General features: G+C 53.2%; 2 protein-coding genes across 2 annotated transcripts in view; one reads left to right on the top strand and one right to left on the bottom strand.

Annotated features, from left to right (window-relative positions):
• ANKRD40CL (ANKRD40 C-terminal like) overlaps window positions 1-9,677 on the bottom strand; it is a 39,357-nt gene extending 29,680 nt beyond the window's left edge. The window contains 2 exon segments of the mRNA XM_062566780.1: window positions 8,719-8,895; window positions 9,536-9,677. Coding sequence (XP_062422764.1) covers window positions 8,719-8,895; window positions 9,536-9,677 — 319 coding nt within the window.
• A 4,372-nt stretch (window positions 9,678-14,049) lies between these two features.
• Window positions 14,050-18,957, top strand: WFIKKN2 (WAP, follistatin/kazal, immunoglobulin, kunitz and netrin domain containing 2). The gene is made up of 2 exons (XM_004377926.2): window positions 14,050-14,254; window positions 17,155-18,957. Exons 1-2 carry the CDS (start codon window positions 14,051-14,053, stop codon window positions 18,673-18,675), a joined length of 1,725 nt encoding a protein of 574 aa, XP_004377983.1. The 5' UTR covers window position 14,050; the 3' UTR covers window positions 18,676-18,957.
• Window positions 18,958-20,755: the final 1,798 nt, after the last annotated feature.

Here is a 20,755-nt window from a genome sequence, read left to right as displayed (position 1 = left end):
TGCCACTTTCTGCTCTATGTTGGATTAAGGTCAGCCGTTCTTGATTTGGCCTGGAAGCCCATGGGCCTGTGGGCACACCACTGGACCACTCAGGTGATGATGTAGTGTCTAATGGTGGGCTGTGGGCTCCAGGCAGGAAATGTCAAGAGCTAGGACACCCTAGTGGGATGTGAGGGAGATCCCTGCTGTGCACACCTGTGTCAGGATCCCACAGGTGCAACTGCACAGGGACAGTTGCATGAGCCTCTGGGACCCCTGGCTGAGGTTGCCCTTTCTCACAGAGTGGATTGGGTTGGGTGGGCATCTCAACCTGCTGGACCAGAACTGATTTATAAAGCTCCGCCAAGACTCCTGAAGAAGTCTTGGTGGCGCAATGGTTAAGTGCTCAGCTGCTAACTAAAAGGTTGACAGTAGGAACTCACCCAGTACCTCCAAGGGAGAAAGACCTTGCCTTCTGCTTCCATAAAAATTACAGCCAAGAAAACCCTATGGGGCAGTTCTACTCTGTCACGTGGGGTCACTATGAGTTGGAATTGACATGACAGCATCCAACAACAACAACAGTAATACCCAAGTCCACCTGGTGTGTACCTAGAGAGAGGTACCTAAGAGCCTCTACCTCTGGCTAGACTGGGGCTTTGAGTGGAGTGTAGGGTGAGCCTGACTGGTTCCCTCGTCAGCAGGGACTGGCAGAATAATGACCCCTAAAGATTGCCATGTCCTGATCCTTGGAGCCTGTGAATATGTTACCTGACATGGCAAAAAGACTTTGCAGGTGTGATTAAGGATTAAGGATCCTGAGCTGGGGGGAGTAGCCCGGATGATCCAGGTGGGCCCTATATAATCACAAAGGTCCTTAAAAGTAGAAGAGGGAGGCAGAAGAAAGAGGCAGGGGGAGATCGGTTCCAGAAGAGGCGGTTGGGATGGAGTGACACGATGTAAGGAGGACTAAACCTGCAGTTGCTGGCCTTGAAGATGGAGGAAGAGGGCCACACCAAGGAATGCAGGTGACCTCTAGAAGCTGGAAAAGGTAAGGAAATAGATTCTCCCTTAGAGGCCCAAGAAGGAACGCAATCCTGCCGACATCTTGATTTTAGCCCACTAAGCCCACTTTGGATTGACCTCCAGAACTGTGAGATAATAAATTTGTGTTGTCTTAAGCCACTAAGTTTGTGGTGATTTGTTATAGCAGCCATAGGAAACTGATACACTGCCTATACCAGGTACTCACTCATAATGCACAGCCCGCAATCCTCTCAGTGTGGATGTCCACTCTCCTGCTGGCCTCACAACTTGCTGGACACATGCGCAAAGTTTCATAGCAGCTACAGCGGCCACCCCAGCTGCTCGCTCACAGAACCTCATGAGCAGATGTAGTGTGGCAAGGTGTCCTAGCTGGGCCCGGGTGATGCTTCTAGAGAGAGGAAGTAGTCTCCACATAGCTATTTGTTTCTTCTAATTTACATGGAGGTCAGGGAAACATCTGGGAACAAATGGAGCTGGGATTTTGAGAGCAACCACGGATATGGGAACACACCTGATGGACTGGAGCCAGGTTTGAGGCCGGGACAATGGGAACTTGCCTAAGAGAAGAAGCTGACTTGGAGGGACCAAGATGTGATGGTGGCAGGAAAGTGTTAGAGCCTGACCTTGTAAGGAAGCTGGTTCCAGAGCCCACCTCAACCTGGGGACCTGGGGAAAATGGCTGTGATTTATATAAACTGGGAGATCTGTAGGCTTTGGGCTCAGACACCTTTGCTTAACACTGAGGAAGGGAGTGTGCACCTTCCCCTTGTAAAATTGCATTTACCTGAAAACACGTGAAGATCTACAGTGGCAGCAGGGGCACTTGGGGCCAGAGTGGGTGACTGGGGTGAGGCCTGGGGGTTCAGCATGGCGAATCATGTTGCCTCTGTGGATCACAGGGGCCCTTGGGGCAACCGGAGCCAGACTGGGCTAAAGCAGAAAGAGAGTGTTTTCGTCATTTTGAGACGGGGACTTGGTGCCTTTCTAGATCTATCAGCAGTAGTGCCAACAATCATGGGTGTAAGATTCTGGACTTGGAGTGACTCTTCAGAGTGACTCTTCAGAGGAACTGTCCAGCCTGGATCTGTGGAGCCTGACTGGAGATGGCCCGTGATGACCAGGACATATTCGGGGTACATGTAAGTACTGTGGGGATTCCCAGAAATATTATAGAAAGATCCTATAAAAGACAGGCCTTCCTACAACTCAACAACAAAAACGACAAACGACCCAATTAAAAAAAGGGCAAAAGACTTGAATAGACCTTTCTCCAAAGAAGATATACAAATGGCCCACAAACATGTGAGAAGGTGCTCAACACCGTTAGTCATTAGGGAAATGAAATCAAAACTGCAATGAGATACCAGGGTTCATATTGTATGACTCCATTTATATGAAATATCCGGAACAGGCAAATCCATAGAGACAGAAAACAGTTTGTTGGTTGCCAAGGGCTGGAAGAGAGGGGAAAATAAGGAGTGACTACTTCATGGGTGCAGGGTTTCATTTTGGGGTGATGAAAAGGTTCTGGAACTAAATAGTGGTGATGGTTGCACAACACTGTGAATGTACTTGATGTCACTGAATTGTACACTTTAAAATGGTTAACGTTATGTGTACTTTACCACACACACACATACACGCACACACACACACACACACACACACACACACACAAAGACAAACCCGTGGGGGCTTGAAGCATCAAGTCTCGGGTGAGGATGTTAGTGAGACTACAAATGGATTCCCTGTTGGGAAGTTGAGACACCCATGGTACACAGGCCACGGGGCCTATCATGAGTATGGGGAGGGGTTGCAGGAGTGCCATCTGACCGGGCCCTCCTATTTACAAAAGAAGTCCCTAGGTGATCCAAATTGTTAAGAGGCTTGAGTCCACACAAATGTACCTCAGAAGAAAAGCCTGGTGATCTACTCTGGAAAAATCAGCCACTGAAAGCCCTACTGAGCACAGTTCTACTCTGACACACATGGGGTTGCCATGAAGCAGAGAGGCCCTGGCAGGATTGGGAGAAGGATCTCGTGCGGCCTTGAACGTATGCCCTGTCCTGGACCACAGTGCCTGTCCTGCACCTTGGATAAATAATGTTTACAAACCTGTAATTATCTGTACACAGAATTGTTCTGTTGTAGGATATTTTTTAAAGACTTCAGTCTATAGGTCACCAGTGTGACGCAGGCTGAATAATGGTCTCCAGATATATCAGCTCCCAATCCCTGGAACCTGTAAATGTTACCTGATAGAGTAAAAGATGTGATCTTGAGATGGGGAAATTATCTGTGATTATCCAAATACAAAACAAAGCAAAAACCCCATCGCTGTGGAGTCAATTCTGACTCATGGCGACTCCATGTGTTACAGAGTAGAACTGCTGCATAGGGTTTTCTTGGCGGTAATCTTTACAGAAGCAGGTCACCAGGCCTTTCTTCTGCAGTGCTGCTAGGTGGGTTAGAACTGCCCACATTTAGGTTAGTAGTCAAGTGCAAACTGTTTGCACCACCCAGTGAGCCCTGGGATTATCCACGTGGGCCCTAACTGCAATCGCGAGTGTCCTTCTAAGAGGGAGACTGAGACTGGAGTGAGGAGGCCAGGAATGCTGGCACCTCTGTCGTCTCTTTCTCGTTCATCTGCAACAGGGAGGAAGCCACGGTGCAGCGCCATAGAACAGAGCTGCCAAGTGTATACGCTGGGTATGAAATGGTTAAACTTGGGCTGCTGCAGGGGCAGGGAAGGGGGGGATTAACTTGGAGTCAGTGGCTCCCTGCACAGTGGGGAGACCTTTCTCGTCACTCAGCTGGAAAGTTGCTCTCTTCCTGCCATAAATCAGGGTAGTCTACACAGCCCCTCCTACTACAAGGCAGAGAGAAGCCGCCCAGGTAGCTGGAAGCCACGGCTGTCGCCTTCCCTAGCGGGCCTGGGGGAGAGGAAGCATCTCAACCCACTCACGCAGGTGGGTTAGGGTTAGGAAGAGCAACGGCCAGGGTCATGGAAGTACAGTGGAGAGGGCTCTGCATATGACCAAGTCCGAATTTTAAGAAATTGACGGCAGAGGCTAAGAAGTTTCTGCCAGGCTGTCCTGAGGTCTGTTCCTCCTCTCTAACATGCTCAGCTGCTGAGGTTGGAGGTTCGAGCCCACCCAGAGGTATCTCAGAAGAAAGGCCTGGTGATCTACTTCTGAAAAACCAGCCACTGAAAACCCTATGGAGTTCTACTCTGACACACATGGGATTGCCATGAGTCAGAAATGACTTACCGGCAATTTTTTTGGTTTTAGAAAGAGCTGCTGGGGGAAGGAGTTAAAATGCCTTTCTCTCTGGGTGCGCCAGGTCTCCAGGGAGGCTGGCACTGCTGCGCCAAGCTGTGGCCATGACAGCTCTATGGACACCCTAAGTTGGTCACATCCATCATCCTGGGGCAGGGTAGGGTGGCATGGGAAGAGTCAGAGAGACCCTGGGCAAGGTCTAGAGGGGACTCCTAGTGACAATGACACCGAGGGACCTCCGAGGAGCTGGAGAGGGGATAAAGGAGCCACTCCCGAGCAAGACGATGGTATCAACAGCTGGACTCGTTAACAAGGAGGATGCAGAGAAGTGGACGTGCAAGAGAGATTTGGCAGGCAAGAGCAACAGGACTTGATGGTCAGATGGCTATAGAGGGTGGAGAAAAGAGAGGGTAACGGATTTTCCCTACAATAAAAAACAACCTCCTCCTCGTCATGGACCACAAAGACTTACCTGCTGTGGCTCCAGCCACGTCTCCAGACACACCTTTCCCCTGAACCTCCTGTTCTCTAAAATCCAGTCAGTTGTGTCATAGTTCGGCTGCCCAGAGTTTCCTCTGCCTTCCCCTCTCAGCCCTGTCAGCCCTCCTGCCTGAAACACGCCATATGTGGGAGTATTTACAATTACTTGAAATGCCCTGAAATCTCACAGCTCCTTGTCAAAAGAAACTTGGTAGAGATTTTCCCAAGTCTGACAAAATACTAAATATTTTCACCTCAGTACCAATAAGAATTGCAAAGGTGAAAAAACTTTTCCTAAATTCTCAGACTAAAAACGACTGCTCTATCCAGTCCAAGTATGAGCAACCGTATCTCTTCCTTTTTGATTACTGTGGTAAAATATGCATAACATAAAACTGGTTGTTCTAGCATTTTAACGTGTTCAATTCAGTGGCACTTAGTGTATTTACAATGTTGTGCAATCATCACCGCTATCTAGTTCCAGAACGTTTTCATCACCCCCAAAGGAAACTCTGCCATGTCCATTAAGCAGTCACTTCCTGCCCTCCTGCCCTGCCAGCCCCTGGCAAGCATTAATCTACTTCTCTCTATGGACTTGCCTATTCTAGGCATTTCATATAAATGGAGTCATACAATATGTAGCTTTTTGTGTCTGGCTTCCTTCACTTATGCCATTTTCAAGGTCCATCCATGTTGTAGCATGTATCGACACTGCATTCCTTTTTTTTATAGTTAAAAAATATTGCACTGCATGGATGAACCACATTGTCATAGCTGTCCTCAGGGGAGCCAGAGGGGAGTAGAGTCCCCGTGTGGGTAGATGCATTCAAGGGGCTGGAAAATACGAACAGGAGCACAAGAAGAATCCTGATCAAAATGTGGAAAATGCAGAACAGAATTTCAAGTTCTCATGGACTCCAGACTTTCTGGAGCCATGAAGGCTGGATGAACCCCTGAAACTATTGCCTGAGATAATCTTTAAATCTTAAACAAAAACTATCCCCTGAAGTCTTCTAAAAACCAAACAATAGTTTAGCTTAAAAAAAAAAAAAATGTTTGCCTTGACAGAGCGGGTCAGGAGCTGGTTGTGTGGGTAGATGCATTCAAGGGGCTGGAAAATACGAACAGGAGCACAAGTGATGCCGGGCTTCTCAGCGGAGGCGCTGCAGCCCCTGGAAGCACCTGTTAACTCCACCTGTGGTTTCCCAAACCTGTAAGAAGGGTTCAAGGGGCTGCACGAGCCAGAGATTCTGGCAGGGCACTTAGCTATGAGTTGAAATAGACTCAATGGCACCTAACAACAACAACTGAATATACTAGTAAGGTCTTGTTTAAAAACAAACAAACCCATTGCTGTTGAGTCAATTTCAACTCACAGCAACCCTACAGGACAAAGTAGAACTGCCCCATAGAGTACCCAGGGAGCATCTGGTGGATCTGAACTGCTGACCTTTTGATTAGCAGCCAAGCTCTTAACCACTTTGCCACCAGGGATCCAAGGTCTTGCTTAGGACTTCCCTAATTCTTCTCTAATTAATCCATTATGGAAATGCGTATACAGATTATCTATAGGTGCTGGGAGTGGAAGTCTGGCTGAAGCCCCCTGCTCTAAGCTCTATTCTCCAATCAAGTTCTAATTTACCAGAGAGGCCCTGCATTGGGAGAGAGCTCAGACACCACGGTGACTAAAGATTAGTGAATATGGTACTGTAGTCTATGTCCCAATTGGCCATTGTCTTTTGCATGTACAGTCCCTCCTTGGGGAACCCTAGAGCAGAGGACGATTAGTCATAGGATCAGGCATCGAACCCTCATCCCAACACCTTAATACCCTCAACCCTCAGTGGTGGGGTCTTTGCCTTCCCTGGTCGTCACACACCTGAGGCCACTTTGGGCAGGTTGGCAGATTCAAGGTCACTGCCACGGGTTAAAACGTGAAGGTATGGAAGGGCTGACTCTCTTGATGAGGTGTCTCCTGCCTTCTCTTCATCCTCTAGCTTGCTCCCACTTCCCTGCTGCTGATTCCAGAGTTAGGAGTAGGACCTCTCAAATCTTCTTCCAGAAAGAACCTTCCGCCACCTGCTGTGAAACCTGACCACTGGACTCAGGGTTAGACAAGCTACCTACCCCCTGGGGCCTCACTGGCAAGAAGTCCTTATGGTGGTTTCTGATGAATGGGTCCAGCCCATTTTTTGCCCCTACTCTGTGTCCGTCAGTCTCCCTGTCCATCCTGCCATGAAATGGGCAGTAGCTTTCCATCACTCACCTATTTCATAATTGATTCTCTCTTTTTTTAATGCACAATATTTATTGTCAAGCCATTTTCAACTGTGAATCGTAACTGATTCTTATGTTTTCACTCTTGCTGCAAGCTAGGGCAGTGACTAACCAGTGTATTTATTCCTGTGGTCTATCTCCTCACTTAGCTGCACACTGAGTATTTTTTCCCCCAAATCCCCACTCCCAACACCTACCCAAAACAGAGATCAAAGTGCGAAGGAAACCTTTTCTTAAATGAAAGTAAAATCAGGGCTTCCTTCCAGGGGTGGTATAGGCATGGGTCAGAAATTCTTCCCCCTGAGTCCTGCTTAGAATGGTGTGGACTCACCTCACTCCAGGCACTTTAACTGCCTTCCAGGTCCCCGAATGCTCCCACCACCTTCTACCGCAGAGCCTTTGCATGTGCTGTTCTCTCTTTGCTCGGCTATCTGTGATTTAGCCTTCAAGTCCCAGCTTCAACGTCACTTCCTTGGGAAGCCCTTCTCTGACCCCTGCTCTAAATTGGAAGCAGGGCCCTGAATCCCCAACACTCTTCCCTGGAATCAGAGCTGGACAGGTATTCAGTCTACTCCAGCCGACTTTCCACCCTCCCTAGGTGGAAAGTGGACCAGGGAGAGGAAGGCTGCCTGGCCCCGACTGCCTAGTATCAAGTACCCTGTATGTTTCCTTTTAAGCACCTGCCGTAATCTGTCATTTATATTCATTTGCATATTTGTCTAATATCTGTATCCCACACCAAACTTCAAATCTGTGAAAATGGAGGCCACACAGTTTTATTTTCCACCATCTCCACATCCCAAGTCCAAGGCAGGGCACATAATAAACCAAAAACCAAACCCGTTGCCGTCGAGTCAATTCTGATTTATAGCGACACTGTAGGACAGAGAACTGCCCCACAGGGTTTCCAAGGTTGTAAATCTTTACTGAAGCAGACTGCTACATCTTCGAACCACCAACCTTTCTGTTAGCAGTCAAGTGCTTTAACCACTGTGCCACCAGGACTCCTTTAGGGCACACAGTAGGTCCTCAAAAATGTTTGCTGAGTAGACATACGAATAACCAATCACCTTCTTTGGTCTAGGTTCTGTTGATAGTGCTTTCCTTCAAGCCTGCACTCCAGATCTCTCTAATGACCATCTCTGCAGGCCCAGACTTGGAGAACAGTCCCAAGTGTTCCATCCTCTATCCAAAAGGCAACTCCGGCAGTGTCCATGTTTCTGAGTCTCGACTCATCATAAGCACTGAAGATAAGGTCAGCTGAAACTGGCCTTCACCACAGCCCCTTCATAACTGTTTTGTTCATATTTTGCTATGGAACCATCCTCAAAATTAGTGGTGTAAAGCAGAACAGCTGGGAGGCCTTCTGCCTTCTGCACTCCCGTGTTTATCTTGGCTGAGAGCTGCTCAGGCTTTTTGCAGCCAATTCCACCAAGGCAAAGCTGGAGGAGATGGAACATGGGCTCACAGAGGAGGGAGCGGAAGGGGCCTCAGATGGGGAAGTGGAGGTGGTCATATAGTGATGGCTGACTGGGATGAGAACCCAGGACTCGTGACTCCCGGGGCGGGGTGCTCAGCCCACTGCACTGTGGAGTTTCCCGCGTGGGTGACAAATTTGAGACAGGCCTGAATTCCACTCTGCATTGACACCCACCTTCCTCCAGGAAGGAGTTTGAGGGCTCAAAGGTACCTGAAATTGTGCCATACCAGAAGTGTGTCTCCTGCTTCTGCTCCTCAACACACACAGATACACTCGGACACCTGTACTCCAGCTTCCTGGGACTCGGCCGCGACAGCAGGGTCTCAAAGGAGGCCCAAGTGGCCTGGGATCCTGGGCCGTGCCCCACCACGTCAGCCCATGATTCTCAGGTCTTGATTCAGAGCTGCCTCCCCCGAGGCCAGTGCGGACCCTCCCATGTCCTGTTCCACACAGATGCTGGGGGTCACGTGTCCCACAGCTGAAGGCCTTCCCTGCCGCCTCCACCATCTGCTGAGGCCCCAGTAATTATCCAAGGCTGGTGCAGTCTCACTCGGAGGGGAGAGTTCACGCAGGCCTGTAATGTAACCCAGGCCCTCGGCTGCTTGGGCGGGGGGTCCCCAGCTGGGTAATGAGCAGGCTGCTTTATTGAATTCCCTGGCTTGGGTCTGACTAATCACTGACGCAGCCTGGGCTTTCTGAGAACCCATCTGAGCTCCCTGCCAGTGTTTCTTTCTGGCACCCCAACTCCTGCTCCTCAGATCCTTCTTCCTCCCCAAGTATACCTAATTGACAAGGATCAGAGCAGGAGGCTACAGAGGGTAGGCATCCCCCATCCGTTTAGGAGAAAGAGAGGCTGCCTCCGGGCTCGGGGCCTGAGCAGGGGGGACCAGAATGGCTGCTGGGTTGACTTTGCAGGGGCCGCCCCATGGGGAGCAAGACCTGCAACTCCCACCCCTCCCCTGTCTCCTAAACCTGCCCACTTCCCTCTCACCTCCTCTTTCTCGGCCCCGTGGAGGGAGGGCCTTGGCCAGGAAGGCCAGACTGTAGGCCAGGCATTTGCAAAGAGAGGTGTAGGAGACGACCTTCACCCCTCGTCTTGCAGACTCCTGCTCAGGCTTCGAGACCCACCCCATGTCGCGCCTGTGCAGCAAGCAGCAAACCTGAGGCCCCCTCCCTCCTCTCTGCTCCCAGCCTTGTAAGGACCTCCTGTCGGGTGTTCATGGTTCTTGTTGTGCACTGTCGAGTCGATTCCGACTCATAGGGACCCTATGTGACATAGTAGAACTGTCCCATAGGGTTTCCTAGGCTGTAATCTTTGTGAGGGAGCCCTGGTGTCGCAGTGGTTAAAGAACTTGGCTGCTAACTGAAAGGTTGGCAGTTCTAACCCACCAGGGGCTCCAAACCCACCAGGGGCTCCATGGGAGAAAGATGTGGTAGTCTGCTTCTGTAAAGACAACAGCTTTGGAAACCCTATGGAGCAGTTCTACTCTGTCCTATAGGGTCGCTATGAGCCGGAATCAACTCGATGGGAACAGGTCTAGTTTGTTTTAAATCTTTATGGGAGCAGATCGCCAGCTCTTTTCTCCCTCGGAGTGACTGATGGGTTCGATCTGCCGACCTTTTGGTCAGCAGCCAAGTACTTAAACACTGCACCACCAGGGCTCCTTCCCAGTGTCTCTTTGCAGGCTTGTTTTCTGGTATAGACTATGCCCTTTCTGTAGACTGGGACTGCTGTGTGTCTCAATGTACCCACAACGTAGCACATAGTAGGTGCTTTAAAATGCATTTGTGGAAGGAAATAAATGAGGGAAAGAGAGAGGAGACACTATGAGAGGTAAGAGGCTTGGTCTGTTTATGAGCACCATGGGCAGCTGTGACGCTGGCATAGGTGTCAGTGTGGCCATCCGTGTGGCCGTCTGTGTGTGTGGCTGAAGCCTTTGGCCTGGTTGATTTGGGAAATGGTGTCAGCTGTGTTGTCAAGACCCTAGTGGCTCAGGAATTGTTATGCTCAGGGTGAACCTGAGGTCAACGGTCACCAAGAGTTCACTGTCTGGGTGTGACTTCCTGCTAGCTACACCTAGAGCAGGTCTGAACCCACCCCGGAGCATGTGAAGGGTTCACGGCCCCTCTACTCTCACAGTGGTGGGGGCTGGAGGGGGCTCTTCTGAGACGAAGGCAGAGCCGGCCCTCCTCCTGACCTCTCACCCTGAGGGGCAAGAGTGTCAGAGCTGTGCCTGATGTCCGTGGGGAAGGGGTGGAAGGCACGGGACACCCACAGGCCAGCCCAGCTGGCCCAGCCCAGGTTCTACTCCCTAGTTCAAGTCTGAGGAGGGGGAGGCCTGGTGGACGCTGGGAGTGGGCAGCTAAACCTGCCCAGCTGGGGACCCTCATTTGGTACCAGGGATTGATGAGGCTGGGCCCTCACCACCCACCGGAGAGGAGTGTGAGAGAAACAGAGTCAGACAGACAGACAGATGCGGGAGAGGCAGGGACGCATTGAGGGAATGAGTTCCGAGGGACTCAGGCTGCACCCGCTGAGGGAGGGGCCTCATGGAGGAGATGTCAGAGGGCCCCCAGCACAGCTTATAAAAGCCACTCTCCTGGGGCAACAGCAGGGGCTGAGTGGGGGCGCCTTTCTAGAGGGGCTGGGGCTCACTTAGGGTCATGTGCAGAGCATAGGATTGGGGTCAGGGAGGTGATGGTGGAAGCTAAGGGGCCCTGGGCAGGCCCAGTTTAACCTGTCTGTGACTCGGTTTCTCCTTCCGCACAGCAGAGCTCACAGCAACACCCCGCTGCCTGCCTCCTGGGGCTGGTGTGAGGGTTAGCAGTGACGATGTCGGTGAAAACGCTGTGTGGGCTCCGAGCCCTGATCAGATGTTATTTATTATTCTGAGCTGTGTTTTGGTGGGAGACTTGGACGGGCTGAGAGGGAGAGTGGGAGTGTTCTAGGGCCCCTTCTTCCCTGATGCTGTTTTGAGAGTTCTCGGAGCAGAGTGCCCAGAATGGGGCCCGGGGAGGGAGAGGCCTGCGGCGCTCCACAGGACCGTGTTGGGCAGACGGCTTTCTCCAGCAGCCCTGAGTAGCTGGGGTTGGATGGACTAGTCTTCCTCTGCTTTTCTGATGACTTGCCCCCCACAACCTCTGCTCTGTGCCCTCTTCTCCCAACACCTCATCCTGAGCCTGCCCTCTCAGCGGTGGCCCAGAAATCAGCCTCCTCTCCCTGGATCCTTGTCCTCATGTAATGGGGCTGCGACAATTTTTCCAAGTCCTGCTTAGAAATGTGTCACTGTCCATTTCCCTTTGAGACATCAAAGGAGGCTGTGCCCTCCACCCGCCGCTCACAAACCACGTTCTTTCAAGCGCTGCATCAAGGCCCCTGCTCCGAGCAGCTGGAACACGGGTTTATAAAATTACAGGGAATTCAAAGCAGCCGGCGTCGCCCGCTGTCTGGCTCCATTACTGGGAGCGGCCTCAGAGGCGAGGTTTATTCCAATAATTTAGGGGATTAAGGTCTGACACCCTTCATTAGCTGTTTGACATGAGCAGAAAAGGCAGGTCTTGCAGCAGGACCCACGCGATGGGGAGGAATCAGCTCAGGAGGGGGGAAAGCAACACGCCACCCAGCTAGGAAGAGGGAAAGTCTGCCAGGTGGAAAAAGAATTAGGTTGTCTCTTTACAGTCAAATTAGATGGTGAACTATAGCCCTGAAGGGGGAAGCGGAGCTGGAGGAAGGAGGTGCCTGGGCTCAGGACTCAGTTTTCCCATCTGTAAAATGACAGCATTGCTGGGGGCCTTCAAGGTTCCTTCCAGCTCTATCCCGGGGACACATAACAACTCTGTTACTGGTTTGTGGTTTGGCCTTGAAAAGGCACCTATTTCTTCTGAGGAACGGTCTCACCCCACCCCAACCCCACAGGGATCAAGTGACCAATGCAAAGACGCTCAGCCTGCTTGCTTTTCTGTGGCATTTTGGAGACAAGCCACTTCCTGCCAAGTAGTGGAGAAATCACCCCCATTCCCTGGCTCTCGCCCCTGGTGACTCCACAAATACAGCCCCTGATGTTTCCAAAACCTTTGTCCAGCCTGTGAAAGCCAGAGTTTGGGTGGTTCTGACAGATGGGTGGGGAATGGGTAGCTTCCAAAGGCTTCTGCCCACACCCAGGTAAGCTGGTTTCCCTGCTTCCTGTGTTAATGGTGGGATCCTGGAGCTGTGTGACACGGGGCAAGTTACCTAACCTCTCTGTGCATCCATTTCCTCAAATCTAAACCAGAGGCACAGTTTGTTGTGAGGATGAAATGAAAGGACGCATACAGAGAACCTGGCACATGTAAGAGCCCGATAAATATTATCTATTGTTATTATGACTGTGTGTGACCTTGGGCCAGTCACTTGCCCTCTGAACTTGAGCCTTATCCTTTGCAAAGTGAGGGGAAATGGGATCATGCCTGTGAAGTTCTGGGCACTCAGAAAGAGCTCACTAGTAGCAGCCATGATGGTCATTTGCGAGGGCAGCTGTGTTGTCCAGCTCGCTCTTGAAACACTGTTACCGTGTAGGTTTTCTTGGAGCTGACAAGTGTGTCAACCCAGGAGCGAGGAATGTGATCCGTCCCGGCAGCCGGGGGAGCCGGAGCGTATCTGGTATGTGTCTCTGAAATTATTTGGGGAAAATTCACCAAGGTTGGAACTTGAGAAGCAAACGGCTTGGGACAGAGAGATACAGAGCTGTCCGCGCGCAAGCCCCCCACAAAGGCCCTGCTGCTGGGGTAGGAGTCGGCTTACAGAGCACAGCCTGCTCAAGCCTTCCCTGGAATGGCCGTGAACTTGTTGTTTTTCCACGTCATTTGCTCTCAAACGTACTATCAGGCCAGGCGATGCTAACCCGGGCGGCTGCAGGTCCCTCCTTGTAACAAGCGATTGTGTGTTCTTTAGAGGTGGCCAAAGGGGAGGAGAGGGCCTGGCCACGGGGAGGTGGGGTAGGGGAAAGGGAAACAAATCCCTTCTTTACAGGGAGCTTGCGTGTCCTGGAGCCAGCTCCCCCCAAAGCACATGCCATTTCTGGCCCCTGAAGGGGTTAAAGGCCTCCTGGAGCTCAAAAACAAGCAGGTGTCCCACCGTGCCAGATATAGCCGCCTAAACTGCTTCCAACTTTTTTTTTCCCCTTCTGCAACAAGTCTGCGATCGGCCACAGGACAGAGGAGCCAGCTGCCTGCCTGTGACAGGAGTCAGGTTAGCTCGCTCCCACTTGGGTGCGCCCAGGATATAAATCCAGCTGGGGCCCCTGCTGCGGCTCCGCTCTGCACGCTCAGGAGAAGAAGTTTCCTTCCAAAGACCTTTCTTTTATCTGACGCTGGCAGCCCAGCAGGCTGCACTGACTCGGTGGAGGCAGCCGCAGCAGCTGTAGCAGCAGCCTGCGGCACGAGGAAGCCTGCTGGGGTGGGGAGGGGCAGGTGTCTCCAGCCCCTGGCGTTGTCACAGGGGAGGTCTCGGTCACCGAAGAACTGCACCATGCGGGCCCTGGGGTGCCACCAGTTCTGGTCCCACTGGGGGCAGGTGGCAGCGCTGCTGCTGCTGCTGCTTGGGGTGCCCCCACAAGGTGGGGCGCTGCCGCCCATCCGCTATTCGCACGCTGGCATCTGCCCCAACGACATGAACCCCAACCTCTGGGTGGACGCCCAGAGCACCTGCAAGCAAGAGTGTGAGGCAGACCAGGTGAGTGGGTGTGTGGGTGGGGGGAGCGGGAGCCGTGGGGTGCAGATAACTCAGAAGAGCCTGCAGGGCCCAGGAACGTGGAGGACCACGGGTCATCCACATGGAGGCTCGTCTGGTAACTCAGAGGCCCGAACGAAGAGGCAGGTGTGATGTCCAAGTTCCCCAGGGACTGGGAATCATGGATTCCTCACCTCCTGCTTGCTGAGGGCTGCTGTGAGCCAGCACTGTGCCAGGCTCATGGTGTGGATTGGCACTACACGTCAGCAAGCTAGGCATCAGCATCCCCTTCACAGGCGAGACAGCAGACGCACAGAAAGGTGCAGTAAGCCTTGATGGAAGGGCGGGGCTGAAACCTGTCTGCCTGACCACAAGGCTTATGCTCCATCGTGCCCTCCAGGCTGCCTCCCCTGGTGTTCGGACCCTACCCCGAGAGCAGACTGAGATGACGGTCAGGGCAAGCAGGAAAGGCTTGGCATGACTCTCTCCGGGTCTCCCTGGTGGCACGCGAACTAAGTTTGAACCTGCCAGGTTCCTCGGTTTTCCCATCCCTCCTGGTCACAGGACACGGCGGCAGGGCTAGTTCTAGGGCAACACCCTCCTGGGGATGCCTTTGGAGCTCCTGCTCTAGGGAGTGGTCCCTCCCAGTCTAAGGGTCATTCCGGCCCACTCACCCCAGGGGCTAGGGGCCCGTTGGCACCTGGCACCTGCCCCAGGCAGGGGTACTTCCTGCGAGGCCTAGACAGCTCTCGGGCAGCACTGAGTCCCCTGGGGCTCCTGGGGTATCAGGGGTCGTGAGACACCCTGGCGCTCCCTCTGCTTCTGCCAAACGCACCTCAACCCAAAACGCACCTCAACCCAGGAGAGCTCAGGGTCACCCTGGAGAGAGGAGGCCTCTGCCTCACAATGCCCAGAGGACAACTCTCAGGCCAGATGCTGCCAATGGGTAGTGGTGGTGCCGGGAGAGACGAAGATACCGAGCCGGAGAGGTGGCGGAGTGTTCCCATCCCGCAGAGGTTGTGCCGTTAGCCTGCTGCATTGGGGGAAGCCTGTTTCAGGGCACAGTCTGGCCTGATAAAGCAGGTGGTACTGGGGACAGTGAGGCTCTGGCAGATTCTATGCGTCTTGGGGAGAAGGGACCTGTATGAGGCTGGAGACTCAGACATCCCGGGTACATCCTGGGTCCTTAAGAAAAACCGCACTAACGGTCCCCTCTAGATTTCCTGGTCCCTGAGGACCCAGCCTTTGGGTTGGACCTCCTAGTCCTAAAGGAGCTGTCTGGCCAGAGTCTCTTAAGGAACTGAATGACGCTCAGGCCAAGGAGCAGTTTCTCTTGTCTGCTCCCAGCCCCCAATGCCACACTGGGTCTCTCTCCCTTAGAACCCACCTCTGAAATCTGCCCATCCCAGCCCCAAAGCCTCCCCTGGTGTGGCCTAGACGCCCATGCCAAACAAGGCTGCAAAACAAAGTCCCCATTCTGAGCCCAAGGGGGAAAAACAGTAAACAAGTCAAGCCGGCCGGCTCCATGCAACCGGGGCAGGGGGATATTACCCCCTCTTAGCCGATGTGGAATGTCACGGAGGCTGAAATGAAGGTCGGAATGACGAGAGGCCGGCCCTACATGGGGAGTAACTCACAGAGTTACTACCAGGGCAGAGGATTAGGAGCGCTGCCCGCCCGCCCAGCGGGTACCATGTGTTATTGTCGAAAACACCACCTGAAAACCTTGTTTGTGCCGGCTCCAGGCACATGTTGCTTATTTCGAGGAATTAAACTAATGCCTACGTGGCTCCACAGAAAATCAGAGGGGATTACGGCCTGGTAAGTCCTCGCTGACGGCCTTGCCGACCTTTGCCACACAAGGGGATTTTTTTTTTTTCTTGTTGCTTTGAAATGTTCCACACGTTGGCTTTGAAATGTTCCACACGTTGGCAATGAGTGCCTAGGTCTGGTACAGCCCACGGTGGCAAGAGCTGGCATCCTGGCCTGTCACACCTGCCCTGACTCTTGGCTTTGGAAGAATCTGGATGGTGGGGCAAATGATTAAGCACTCCATTGCTGACCAAAAGGTTGGTGGTTTGAATCCACCCAGAGGCATCTCAGAAGAAAGGACTGGCAATCTACTTCCAAAAGATCACAACCATTGAAAACCCTGTGGAGCACAGTCCTACTCTGTCACACATGAGCTGCAGTCAACTCAAAGGCAACTTTTTTTTTTTTTTTTTAGGGGGTGCTCATCAGAGCCTCTGTTCTTGATTTGGGTGTGTGTGTTCTCGGGGGGAGGAGAGGGGGTACAGCCTCAAGCATATGCCCCTATGGTTTCTGATTTTTCCCTCTTTGCAGCTGGCGTGACCTCTTCAAGTTGGCCAGGGTATCCTCACCCCAGTGGAATAAAGACCAAAAGGCAGGCTAATTTCTTGAAACCTAGACCCCCACTTTGTGGTAGCTATTTGATAAAGAAAAATCCCATCTGCCTGGGGCTGGAAGCCCTTTCTACCACTTTCCAGCTGTATGAACCTGGGCGTTACCTCTCGGAGGCCCCACATTCTCCTCTGTAAAATGCTAGTAAGAAAACTTCACTTCTTAGCGGTATGTGGCCTGTCTCTTCCCACACTATTGGTTGTGTGACCTTGGGCGAGTTAATTAACCTCCCTGAGCCTCAGTCGTCATCACTTGCAAAGTGGGGATAATAGCTGCAGCCACCTCACGGGTTTGTGATGAACATTAAATAAATGAACAGATGTAAAGCTTAGCGATTATTATCATCATCAAAATCTTTGGCTCATGGTCAGCACATGGTGGTGAGCACATGTAGTTTCTGCCCCCATTAACCGGGTTGGGTAAGGGGAACCTGTCGTGTCTTCTTCTCCTCCTTGCTCAAGCCTCTCCATCGCTCTTTCCAGGAGTGTGAGACCTATGAGAAGTGCTGTCCCAATGTGTGTGGGACCAAGAGCTGTGTGGCGGCCCGCTACATGGACGTGAAGGGGAAGAAGGGCCCGGTGGGCATGCCCAAGGAGGCCACGTGCGACCACTTTGTGTGTCTGCAGCAGGGTTCCGAATGCGACATCTGGGACGGCCAGCCGGTGTGTAAGTGCAAAGATCGCTGTGAGAAGGAGCCCAGTTTCACCTGTGCCTCGGACGGCCTCACCTACTACAACCGCTGCTACATGGATGCGGAAGCCTGCTCCAAGGGCATCACGCTGGCCGTTGTCACCTGCCGCTACCACTTCACCTGGCCCAACACCAGCCCCCCGCCTCCTGAGACCACTGTGCACCCCACCACGGCCTCCCCGGAGACCCCTGGGCTCGACATGGCAGCGCCAGCCCTGCTTAACCACCCTATGCACCAGTCGGTCACCACGGGCGAGACAGTGAGCTTCCTCTGTGATGTGGTGGGCCGGCCTCGGCCTGAGATCACTTGGGAGAAGCAGCTGGAGGATCGGGAGAATGTGGTCATGCGGCCCAACCATGTGCGTGGCAACGTGGTGGTCACCAACATTGCCCAGCTGGTCATCTACAATGCCCAGCCCCAGGACGCCGGCATCTACACCTGCACGGCCCGGAATGCCGCCGGGGTCCTGCGGGCCGACTTCCCGCTGTCGGTGGTCAGGGCTGGCCAGGCCTCTGCCACTGCAGAGAGCAGCGCCAATGGCACAGCCGTCCCCCCAGCCGAGTGTCTGAAGCCCCCCGATAGTGAGGACTGTGGTGAGGAGCAGACCCGCTGGCACTTCGACGCCCAAGCCAACAACTGCCTCACCTTCACCTTTGGCCACTGCCACCGCAACCGCAACCACTTTGAGACCTACGAGGCCTGCATGCTGGCCTGCATGAGCGGCCCGCTGGCCGTGTGCAGCCTGCCCGCCCTGCAGGGGCCCTGCAAGGCCTATGCACCACGCTGGGCCTACAACGGCCAGACGGGCCAGTGCCAGTCCTTTGTCTACGGTGGCTGCGAGGGCAACGGCAACAACTTCGAGAGCCGTGAGGCCTGCGAGGAGTCCTGCCCCTTCCCACGGGGCAACCAGCGCTGCCGGGCCTGCAAGCCGCGGCAGAAGCTCGTTACCAGCTTCTGTCGGAGCGACTTTGTCATCTTGGGTCGAGTGTCTGAGCTGACTGAGGAGCCCGACTCGGGCCGTGCCCTGGTTACCGTGGACGAAGTCCTCAAGGACGAGAAGATGGGACTCAAGTTCTTGGGCCGGGAGCCGCTGGAGGTCACTCTGCTGCACGTGGACTGGGCCTGCCCCTGCCCCAATGTGACGGTGGGCGAGACACCGCTCATCATCATGGGTGAAGTGGACGGCGGCATGGCCGTGCTGCGGCCCGACAGCTTCGTGGGGGCGTCCAGCACCCGGCGGGTCAGAAAGCTACGCGAGGTCATGCACAAGAAGACCTGTGACGTCCTCAAGGAGTTCCTGGGTGCGCACTGAGGTCCCCATCCCACCCTGGCCCCCACCCTGGCCCTGTTCCGTCTACCCACCCCTGGTGCCCCACAGTCAGCAAAATGGGCAAGGTCAGATTAGACAGGCTTGGGCTACCAGGGAAACATCTACCGACATCAGAAAAATGCCACCAGAGGGTCCAGATCAACTTCTAGTCTATGGGTTCAATAAGGGGTCCACATCTTTTTTTAGCTGAGGGGGACAAAAGGAGACGTCTGTAGGCACATGCAGTTATTCCTGAGAGCCAGTCTGCTCAGGCATTATCCTCCCTTTCCCGGCTCTCCCAGCCGCCTATCCTGGCTCTCCCAGCCGCCTATCCCCAGCCATGCTCCCCAGCCAGGGTTCTAGAGATGGTGGCAGGCTGCATGGCTATCACTGGAAGAGGTAAATGAATTGGTTTGCAAAGGTGGTAGGTGAGGAGAGAAAGGAGGTCATCTGGACAAATTCCTCACAGTCCCCTAGATCACTATGGCTGAGTGCCACTTCGTGTTAAGGATCGTGGGCAATGGGAAGCGGGAGGCATGCATGATTAACCCAGCACACAACTTCCCTGAGTGGGGGCTGCTGGGACAAGATGCCCGGGCTTTGGGTTGAGTTGACTGCAGTATTGGAGGCTACCAAAGCACCAACTACATGTTCCTTCTTGGCTGTGTTGGTTTGTTGGTTCAATTCCATTCATTTCAACTCAGTGGATATTTCCTGAACACTCACTGTGTGCCAGGTGCTATGGCCACAGAGAGATGCTAGACCCGGCTCAACTATAGCGACCAAACACAAATGTCCACACCCTGGGGCTCCCCCAGAAGCAGACCCATAGCTGGCCCTCCCAGCTGTCAAATGGTCCCATTTGACAGACAGTGTGCTTTCATATGCCACTTGTTTCCTTGGAAATAACAGCAGATAAAAGCCCCTGAATCTGTTTTGGTAGGAAGAGAAAGAAAGAAAAAGCGAGGGGGTTGGGGGGCAGTGAAGTATAAGAAAGAAGAAAGGGAGGAGGAATGCAGGCAGGCTTGAGAAGGAATATTGCTCGATGCTGCCATCTGGTGGTGGCCTCAGAGGCCAGCAGGCACCTGGAGGGAGACTCTAAGGCAGGCCTGGGAGGGCAGGTTCCGGGATGTGGCAGCTAGCTGGTGATTTTTTGCGTTTCCGGACTCCCAGCGTGGGCCCGCCCACCCCATCACTAGAGAGAAGATTCGGGGATCCCACTGTCAGCTCTGCATCTGCCCCCTACTCCTTCCTCAGCCCTTCATCTGTCCAAGCCCCTCCACAGCTGAAGAAGGTCATGGCGGGGTGTCCTCGTTTCTTCCTCAAATGTAGGGGGGAGATACCAATTAAAGCTCATAGTATCAATAGCCCTTCTTGTAAGATTCATTTGGGTTAAGGTCTGTGCGTGTGCACGTGTGAGCGAAGTGGGATAGTGGTATTCGCTTTGGTAACTTTGAGGGAGGGAAGTCTGGCCAATGGGACTGTATTGGGTGATGAAGGGACACTCCTACTATTCGACCTGCTTTACAGCTCAGAGGCTTCAGACCTGTGTGGTGCTCACCACAGCCCTGTGGATTAAGCACAAGAAAGCTGAGGCTGGGAGAGGTGGAAGTGACTTGTCCAAGAAAAGCATCAGGAGGGTGGCAGGGCATAGACCCAGGCGTTCTGATTTGTAATTTTGGTGCTCCCCCACATTATGACAATGTGATGGGTCAGGAGCTGAAGCCAGGCCCAGCACAGATGGGGCTGAGTTTGGAGGTAAAAAGTGGAGGAGACAGGAGTGGGCCAGGGGCGGGGGGCAGGCTGCCCAACAACCAGCTCAACATAAGAGACACCTCTGCCCTGAACAGTTTCCTGTGTCTTCCTGGGCCACAGCCTAGAGGAGGAATCCAGGCCCAGCGCAACCCAGCCAATCTCACTTTAGAGATAATTCACAGTAATGAGGGTAGGAGGAGGGGCCAAGAGCAGAAAGACAAGACCGCTCCCTGAGAGAGACTAGAGGCCAGAGGAGTGGAGTTTCTCAAGCTGCCACCTGGAGAACACTGGGCACAGAACTTGGCCACCAAGATAGTGTGAGCACCAG

The sequence above is a fragment of the Trichechus manatus genome, unplaced genomic scaffold, assembly GCF_000243295.1.
Source record: "Trichechus manatus latirostris isolate Lorelei unplaced genomic scaffold, TriManLat1.0 scaffold00054, whole genome shotgun sequence".
Taxonomy (NCBI): domain Eukaryota; kingdom Metazoa; phylum Chordata; class Mammalia; order Sirenia; family Trichechidae; genus Trichechus; species Trichechus manatus.
Note: the sequence above shows the minus strand (reverse complement) of the source record. Positions and strands in the feature narration are given on the sequence as shown.

Excerpts from the sequence above, each read along its gene's own strand:
- WFIKKN2 (XM_004377926.2), top strand. The coding sequence starts at position 14,051 with ATGCGGGCCCTGGGGTGCCACCAGTTCTGGTCCCACTGGGGGCAGGTG. Across the intron at positions 14,255-17,154 it reads AAGAGTGTGAGGCAGACCAG|GAGTGTGAGACCTATGAGAA; the intron begins GTGAGTGGGTGT and ends CGCTCTTTCCAG.